Genomic DNA, 8,836 nt, shown 5'->3' with positions numbered 1-8,836 from the left:
ACAGGCTGCACTCAAGCTGTGCAGCAGAGGCCCAGATGCCTCACCTTGCTACATCTGCACAAAGCTAGCTTACTGGTCCAGGGGCACATCCAGGCTCAGCAGCCCACCCCCCCCACCCCCCCCCACCCCCATGCACAGTGGTCTGCTCCTTGTGGTGTTGCTAGGGAAACAGGTCAGAAGCCTGAAGGGAGGCTTATGCCCACAGCACAGGGCTCCTCCGTGGGCACAAGCCCCAGCTGATGGTGGTGGTCAGGGAGTACCACTCCCACCCTCCCATTCCTGGGCCACTTCCCTGGACAAAAGCTGCACACATTATTGAAAAATTGTTTTTTATTGAGGTCCCACCAATTGCACCATCTGTTCCTAACATTAAGCTCCTTCTTCCTTTGCAATTCGGTCTTTCTTAAGTGGTCCCTGTGGAGAGAGGTAGTGGGTAAAGGTTAGAGGCCAGACCAAGAATATCCCAATATCCCATCCCAGAGGGGACCAAGACTCGGGGCCACACTGCAGTCCCAGCACAGGCAGAAGGCAGCCCCTTTCCAGGACCCCCAGGGCTAGCCCAACTGCTGGTCTTTCTGCACCAACTCCGCAAAAGCAGAAAAGGGGAGAGGGGCACAAACAGGCTGACAGGTTAACAGCAGCCAGCTGCCACCCCAACCCCAGGCTGAGAGCAAGAGGGGGTGCTCACCATGAATGCCTTCTTCTCCTCCATGGTCTGGAAGCGGCCATGGCCAAACTTGGAGGTGGTGTCAATGAACTTGAGGTCAATCTTCTCCAGGGCCCGGCGTTTGGTCTGGACCAGCAAGGACTGTGGGGGAAGGGGCAGTCACAAAGAGCACGGCCTTTCTCAGCAACACCCACCCACCCGAGAAGCCACAGGATCGACTCAATCCACCATCAGTCAAGGGGCAAAATGGGCCCATTCCTGAAGAGAAGCTCCCCCACCCCAACCAACACCTTCATCTCCTGGTACAGTGAGGCCTGACTGTCCAGCTCCCACCAAGAGGCACTCTTCTGCCACCAGGCAGACAAGGACACATGTCAACAAAGAAGCCACCAAGCCCCCCAGGCCAGACTAGGACTAGACAAAGTCCTCCCAGGACTCTGAATCTGGTCAACAGTGGCAATACCCCCCACCCCCAGAACTGCCCCCACAACAAGGCTCAGCCTGCATGTCTGGCTCCTCTATCAGCCTCATCTCTCCTGCTCAGCAGGGGTACGACCTGCTAGGGGAGCAGGGTGCTCCCAACCACCCACAGGGCCCCAGGCTCACCTTGCGGAGGGTGAGCACCCGCTTCTTGGTCCCCACTACACACCCTTTCAGCATGACAAAGTCATTGGTCACCTCACCATAGTGAACAAAGCCACCCTGGAAAAAACAAAACCAACATGTCAGCAAGGATCAAGAATAGGGGCAGGTTCAGGGGCAAAGCCACCAGCCCAAGTGGACCGAGGAGCCTGCAGCCAGGCCTGGATCCCTACCCACAGGCCACTCAGCAAGGCCTAAGGTGGCTTCAGGAAGGAGAGGGTGTCTGCAGTGGAGGCTCGCAGGACCCCTGCCATTCCTTACCAGAGGGTTGATGCTCTTGTCAGACAGGTCGTAATCGGTGGAGGCATTGTTTTTGATCAGTTTGCCATCCTTGATGAGGTAGCCCTGGCCAATCTTGTAGATCTGAAGACAAGAAGAGCTATCAACCCTCAGAAAGGGGAAAACAAGACAGGGAGACAACAAAGAGGCTACACAGGGCGGGGGCTGGCCTGCAAAGGGATAGGGTGTGGGAAAGCAGCCGTGACCTCAAACCAAGTACAGAGCAGAAGAAAAAGCCAGGTGAGGCCCAGTCCATGGTTTGGAAGGTTGCTGAGCCAGACAAGCCTCTTACGTCTGGTCACGCCACAGGCTCGGCCTTACACAAGGTGATGACAGCACCTTACGAAGCACTGGGCACCCAAGACCTCAAATTACCCTTTCCTGATGAGCAACTGAAGTCCACGTGATATCAAGGGTACAAAGAGTGACAACAAGAGTAGGACACCACTGCATGCTCAATCCTGGGATCACCCCCCCCCCACCACAGGAAGCAGCTGACACCCCTCACCTTCTTGTTGATCTCGGTGCGGTGGTGGTAGCCTTTCTGCCCAGCCCGTGCCACAGAGAAGGCCACCCGAGCAGGGTGCCACGCCCCAATACAGGCAACCTTGCGCAGTCCTCGGTGGGTCTTGCGAGGCAACTTCTTGGTGTGCCAGCGGCTGGTGACACCTGAACAGACACAACAGTTACAGGGTATCTGTACCTACAGGGGGCTGACACTCACCCAAGTGGCCCTCCTGCTGTGAGTGGGTAAAATAACTATCAACCAGTAAGAAAAAACAAGCAGAACGGGTATTTAATCTGAATGAGTATCACCCTCAAATCCCCAAGACCTCTTCCCTTATATTTGTACCAAGTTGAATATTACTCGCCTTGAACTAAATTCTAAATTGAGGAAGCAGAGGTCTTGGGGAAAGTAGAACAAGCATTTATTCCCTACCACAGGGGCTAGTCCTAAATTCTCTTCTGCATTTTGCAGTGGGCTGCAAACAGTAGGGAGCAGATGCATGACTCAGTTCCCGGCAGGAGACCCCAGCCCCTGTGCAACCCCAGGCATGTGTGACCACAAGGCTGTTCTCAGAAGGAAGGCAGCATGGAGTATTTCCTCAGTCTGGTTCGGGCGCCGTGCCCAGCGCTCATTCCACAGCCTCATCACTGAACAGCTGTGCCCGCAACCCCTTCCCCGAGACTAACAACAGCAACACAGGCACCTGTGAAGCTCACCTTTGTAGCCCTTGCCCTTGGTCACCCCAATGACATCGATCATCTCGTCTTGCCCAAACACTTGGTTCACGGGCACCTGCTGCTCCAGCCTCTCACGGGCCCAGTCCACTTTCTCAGCCACAGCGCCTCCATTCACCTGGATCTCCATCAGGTGGGCCTTCTTCTGGCGCAGAGGAAGGAGGCGCATCTGCAAGAGAGACGTGAAGTTTCAAGCTCCAAGAGATTTGGATCCGGGGTATGTGGTTTGATGTCAAGAACAACTGCCAACACATAAATGCCTCTGAACAAGTCGCTCGGAACCTCACTTAAGGTTTCCTTATTAACAAAAGCTGAAAAGACCTTCCCAGCTACACTGTGTTGACCCCACCAGGTGCAATCCAGCCTGATCTACCATGAGCACATCCATTGACATGACACCAACCCTGCTTGATCAGCTCCTAGACCAACTGGTCCGTGTTCCCACAACGGTCCAGCTCCTTTGGGGAAGCCCTAGCTTTGCTTTGGCCATCCCGGCTCTACTAATAAGCCACTTATATTTGAGAACCACAAAGTAAGCAGTCAAAGGCATAAGCTACAAAGATTAAATAAGGAAATACAATGAAGCGTAAAGCTTTATTTTAAGGTTAGTCCAGCACTGCATCCTCAGTGATGGAAACGCAATAGGTGTGCTGCCTAATGTGGCCACTAACCACAAGGCTGCTGAGCGCATGGAATGTGGCTAGTGCAACTGAGCAAGGGAAACACAGCCACCCACGTCTAGCGCACCCAGTGGGCAGCAGAGGTGAGCCATCCCGGGGTCTCCAGCTCACCAGCTGTGTCAAGAGGCACTGGTCGCCCAGTTCAAAGCCTGAGCAGGAAACTCAGGGCAGTGATGGGGACCCAGGATAACCTGAACCACTTCAAATTTGATGCCAAGTAGAGGCACTAAGCAACCAAGGGGTTTGTCAGCTCAGAAAGCCAAGCTAGAACACCTCACCCCTGTCCTTTCAGTGGGGCATTTTGCAACACTAACCCGGAGTCACCAGCTGAAAGAATTTCCCAATAGGGACACAGCGCCCTCTCCTGGCAACCGAAAAACCTGCCCCCAAACCAAGTAGCCCCAGGAATCCAAACCCCAAGAAGGGCAGTGGCTAGGCTGTGTTGCTGTGTGATTTTAAGCAGCCCCGGGCAGCTTACTGGCCTATCTCCTCCACCAAGAGGCAAGGTTAAAGAACCTGAACCAGTCTCCTCCCGCCCAGAATCCTGAAAGACTGCACAAAATCCATGTTAGAACTAACCACCCAGAAGACAAGCCACACAATCACTCAAAAGTGAGGCAAGCAAGCCCCCTGGGGCGCCCCCGCAGGTGCTCACCTGGGTGTGTGCAATGACACGGATGACCTGGCAGTACTTCTTCATGCTGCTGAAGTCCTTCTCCAGCTGCTTCTTGCCATCATCATCCTGCCACTTCTTGCAGTACTTGGTGAAGGCCTTCTTCTTAGATTTATGCCTTCAGGAGCAGAGCAGAGTTGGGAAGGGGGCCGGGGCCAAGCCTTCATCACCTCTCCAGGGAGAGGTGAGCGGAAGGCACACTGGCACCACCAGGGGACGGGGCTCATTGCCGGCTTCTAAGGAGCCTTTTCCACCGGCAAGCGGAGCCTGGAGGGCGCTCATCGGGCAGTGCTGAGCGGAGCTGAGCAGAGGTCCACACGGTTAATGTCAGTCACAGGCATTGAGAACAGACACCCATTCTGGCTCCAGCTTAACCATTTAACAGAGTATTAGAAAACCCCATTCTGTAACTCGGAGAGTACCATTAACTCAGTAGCAGGAGAAAATGGACAACTCAAGACAAGTACACTTCCAGGGCAGGAGTGGCAATGGAATCATCCTGCTCCTGGCTCTCAGTCCCTCCCAGCAACCAAGGAAAAGAACACTGTATCCTCTGCCAACACATCCCAGCACCCACTAAGCTGAAGGTGGAGAGGTGGTGCTCCCAGCTCAGGAACCCAACGGTCACCCTAAGGCCCATCTGCCCCAGGATCGTTCTGGTCAAGAGGCAACCAGACCTGGGCCCAGAACGCCCCTTCCCTTCTGGCTGTAGAGGGCACTACACTAGGACTTGCCCAGCTCCAACCCTCTTACCAGTTCTTGTAGAAACGCCGTTTGCACTCATCACTGATATGCTCAGCAAAGACGGTCTTGAAGGTACGGAGGCCACGAGGGGTTTCCACGTAGCCCACAATGCCTACGACAACCATGGGTGGTGTCTCCACAATGGTCACTGCCTCCACCACTTCCTTCTTGTTGACCTCTGCAAAGAAACCAGGTCATCAGACTGGCATCCCTGACAAGGTGAACTGCTTTACAGTAATGCATTTAGGCCACGGGGGCAACTGGCATCAAATCACAAGGATGTCTCAGAAGCAGGGCCCACACCAGAAGCCTAGATTTCCAGGCTTGTTCATTCTCCACTCATTTAAACCCAAGCTCGATTTCAGGAACTGGGTCAGATGAATAGCTGTATCTGGCTGATTGATGTTTCCTAAGTTTTCTACCATAGAAATCTTTATTACATGAAAATATATACTACTAAGTATAACCAAGTGTGGATAACAGCTCAGGACAGACTTAATACCTGACTCAATCAGTACTTAGGTGTTCTTGGTTTTTCTATTCTGAAATTTATCACAACCAGGGAAATCTGTATTCAAACTTTTAGGTGAGGCATATGAAAATTATTCATATTCACAACTAACTACTGCCACCAGTTTCCATTCCAGCTTGGACAGCTTCACTCTCCCCAAACTAGCAATTTCTCTATGGATTGTCTCTTGGCAAACATACCCACATCATGCTCCCAGATTTCAACACACCCCTTCCAAAAGGTACTCAATCTACAGAATGGGAATATTCATTGCCCTGCCCTCTTCCGACCACGTGACCCCAATCCCAGTTCATCCCCCTTCCCCCACCACAGCTTGAAGGATGTACGTACTGGATCCAGGCCTATCAACCTCCCGCACAATGTGGGTCATGCCAGCCTTGTAGCCCAGGAAGGCAGTGAGATGGACAGGTTTGGAAGCGTCATCCTTGGGAAAGCTCTTCACCTTCCCACGGTGCCGGCTGCTGCGTTTCCGAGGCAAGAAGCCCAGGGACCCATGCCTGGGAGCAGAGAACTTCCTGTGAGACTAGGAGAAAGTAACCAGCATTAACACCCAAACTCTCTCCTCTGGTTCCCAGTTGCCCAGATTCCAGGGGTAGTTCTCTGCCATGCTGAATCCTAACCTGATATCCAACCCCAGGCTCGCTTTTTTCAGTATCCCACACACCAAAATTAATTTGGAATTGAACCTTCAAATTCTTTTATTATTGTCCATTCACTTGCAACAGACAATAGCACATGAACCACAGGCATGAAGAATGGTTGAGTCAGCACAGTTCTGACCACAAGGGAACTGAGACAGGCTGCTAGAACTCCACAGATCCCAATCAGAACTTGACAATCAGCACAGTTTTCTGTCCGCCCGTCAATAAGTTCATCATGTGTGGTTTCTGGGAACTCCAGTGGCCTTAGGAATTCTACCCACCACCAGAGCCAGCCTCCTCGTTTGCATCCTACTCTATTTAGCTTCTGCACTCCACAGCTTAGTAAGATCTAAACAAAGGGCCCAGCTTCCCCCACTCAAGGTAAAGGCACGGCCAAACAAAGTGCTCGGAGCCATAACCCTGCTGAGGAGCTAAACAGTACGGCCAAGAGAGAAATAACCCACGGCTTGTGGACAGGGCTGGAATATCGGACTAGGCCTTCAAGGCCCACCCGCAGGCCCCGAGACCCATCCTCCACGCGCCCCTTTCTCAGGTTCTTGGTGTTTTCAAGAAATGGGCCTGGCTTCGGAATCCGCCAAGCTCTCCGTGCTCCTAGTGCTGAGCCCCGTCGCCGGCCAAGGCGAGATGGCGATGATGCACTGGGGATTCAGCCACGCCGGCGTCCCAGCCAAGAAAGAAGCCACCATAACAAAACCTACCATGACGTCGCCGACGGCAGCTGGTAGAGAACAGGCCGCCGCCGGGGCTTGGTATATAAATCTAGCTTGGTCCCGCCCCTTCCGGCGTGCGAGCGCGCGACCGCGGCGGACGTCGGGGCGGAAGGCGGGCGCCGGACGTCGCGTCCACGCACGCTCCTTGAGGCCTAGCGTATGTTCCTACCTGGACGTCCGCTTCTGAGGCAGGGATTAGAGCCTCTACGGCGAGTGGGTGGGCTCAAACTTAATGAAAAGTCGCGGAGAGGCAGGGAAAGAGTTTGGAATGCCCGAAATCTACGGTGTTCGGCCGCAGCCAAATTTGATGAAACGCGCCATTACGCGGGGAAAAAAATGACTGCGTTGTTTGCGGGCAGGTGAAATGCAGAACCCCGCGGTGGGCTCCAGTTCTAAAGCGCTTTCACACGTGGTACCGCATTTGAGTTCCACACATTAGATCAGCATTGTTGCCGTTTCGCTGGCTCAGTGAGCTAGAACAAGTTGCCCTGTTCTCACCAGCTCTAAATTGGAGAAGAAAGACTGAAACCTTGGTTTTCTGGCTCCCAATCCAGTGCTGTGGTTTTGAGCAACCTCCCGCAAGCCCCCATCGCGGCCATTCCTCCCAGGATCCAGCTGGAGTGACCTGCGCTTGAGTCTGAGGATCTTGGAGGCGGCGAGGGGCGTGCCAAGCCTGCAGAGCCGCGGCAGGAGTTCGGGTCTGGGCTCCAGCTGCCCAGCCTCGCGGAGCGGGGCCCGTAGGCTGAGTGAGGGGCCCAGCCAGGCCCTCGCCGCTCCGGCTTCCCGTCACTCCGGCAGTTCCTTATGCTCTGTCTCCAGATCTTTCTAATCCAATGTCATCTCGTTACTTCCCACTGTGCCCATTTTCCTCAGGATTTATCATTTGATTCCTGAGGCTGCCGCTCAAGGCCAGTCTCCTCTGCACACCCACACACTCCCATATTATCACCTTCCACTTTGCCATCCCACCCGTCAATGTTCTTTGATCCCGGCCCGGCCTTTGCTCCCGCCATTGTTTAAAACAAAAACAAAAAAAACGTTTTTTCATTTAATCCTCACACTGTCCGTGAGGAGAGACAGCATGATAGTAACTTATTGGAAATCTTTGGGGCCAGATGTGTTTCAAAACTCAGCATTTTTCAAGTTTTAGAAAGGTAATATGGTGCATATGTGCTGTATATTCTGTAACCCTTCCAGTAGTCTTTAATCAAACACATTAGTATTTCTGCAAAGCAACATGAATATTTACACAGAGTTGGGTAAATATAAATGGCCTGCCATCAGTTCAAGGAAGACTGCTGCCTAATGAATTCTAAATCAGTTTGGTTTTTGCTGCCAAATGACTTAAATTCTTTTATTTCACATCGTTCTATGCAGGGAGCAAAGCAGGTGCAAAGGCCCCGAAGTGTAGCCAAAATTGAGAACTACTGAGTTTAAAAACTGGGTATGATGCTCGAGTTGGTAGGTTTCAATGTTCATCCATTCAACCAACCTTTTTTAAGTTCTTTCTGTGTACCAGGTTCTACCCTGGGAAAGGGGATTTGGCGATGAATCCGGGAGAGAGATGGGGGAAGGTTGGCAGAAGGCTGGACTAAAAAGAAGGAGGAGGGGGGTGAGATGTGTGGAGGAGATGAGGGGACACCCCTCAATAGAAGTAACCCTTGCCCTTGAAGAGATCAGTCTGCCTAAGTTATAGCTATGAAATAGAAGCCCTTGCAAAGTATTACTGGAATGCATTGGGAAATTGGTAAATTCCCCCTGGGTTGGAGCACATGATCTAGGAAGGCTCCACTCAAGAAATGCTGTTTGAACTGGTCCTCAGAGGGTTTTTACTTGTCAGACAAAGAGAGTATCTTTCCAGGCAGAGGGAATACACTGAGGATAAAAGATAGTGGCCTGCTCAAGGACTAGTTGTGATTTGGTGGGGCCAGAGAGTAGGGGACAGAGGCAGGAGACAAACTTAGGAAGGTAGGTAGACTTAAGAGCTGACGTAGAATCCCAAGCC

The 8,836-nt window shown here is 52.6% G+C and overlaps 1 protein-coding gene and 3 non-coding genes across 4 annotated transcripts; all 4 read right to left on the bottom strand.

The window, feature by feature from the left end:
* Positions 1 to 312: 312 nt before the first annotated feature.
* Positions 313 to 6,928, bottom strand: RPL3 (ribosomal protein L3). Its single transcript, XM_037847837.1, has 10 exons — positions 6,820 to 6,928; positions 5,790 to 5,982; positions 4,937 to 5,105; positions 4,166 to 4,301; positions 2,813 to 2,999; positions 2,097 to 2,257; positions 1,571 to 1,672; positions 1,274 to 1,369; positions 689 to 808; positions 313 to 414 (listed from the first exon to the last, which is right to left on the bottom strand). The coding sequence occupies exons 1-10, from the start codon at positions 6,820 to 6,822 to the stop codon at positions 370 to 372; spliced, it is 1,212 nt and encodes a 403-aa protein (XP_037703765.1). The 5' UTR covers positions 6,823 to 6,928; the 3' UTR covers positions 313 to 369.
* On the bottom strand, positions 2,659 to 2,752 carry LOC119543552. Its single transcript, XR_005218620.1, has one exon. It is a non-coding gene; the product is annotated as a small nucleolar RNA U83B (small nucleolar RNA).
* LOC119543557 lies at positions 4,302 to 4,356 on the bottom strand. The gene has a single exon (XR_005218624.1). It is a non-coding gene; the product is annotated as a small nucleolar RNA U82P (small nucleolar RNA).
* Positions 6,281 to 6,342, bottom strand: LOC119543539. The gene has a single exon (XR_005218608.1). It is a non-coding gene; the product is annotated as a small nucleolar RNA SNORD43 (small nucleolar RNA).
* Positions 6,929 to 8,836: the final 1,908 nt, after the last annotated feature.

This window comes from Choloepus didactylus, chromosome 8 (assembly GCF_015220235.1).
Source record: "Choloepus didactylus isolate mChoDid1 chromosome 8, mChoDid1.pri, whole genome shotgun sequence".
NCBI classification, from domain to species: domain Eukaryota; kingdom Metazoa; phylum Chordata; class Mammalia; order Pilosa; family Megalonychidae; genus Choloepus; species Choloepus didactylus.
This window is presented reverse-complemented; position numbering and strand designations above follow the sequence as displayed.

Bases quoted from the DNA above. Each gene is read 5' to 3' on its own strand.
- RPL3 (XM_037847837.1), bottom strand. The intron at 2,258-2,812 runs GTGAGCTTCACA...GTGTCTGTTCAG, and splicing joins CAAGGGCAAGGGCTACAAAG to GTGTCACCAGCCGCTGGCAC. The intron at 1,370-1,570 runs GTAAGGAATGGC...TGTTTTTTCCAG, and splicing joins ACAAGAGCATCAACCCTCTG to GGTGGCTTTGTTCACTATGG.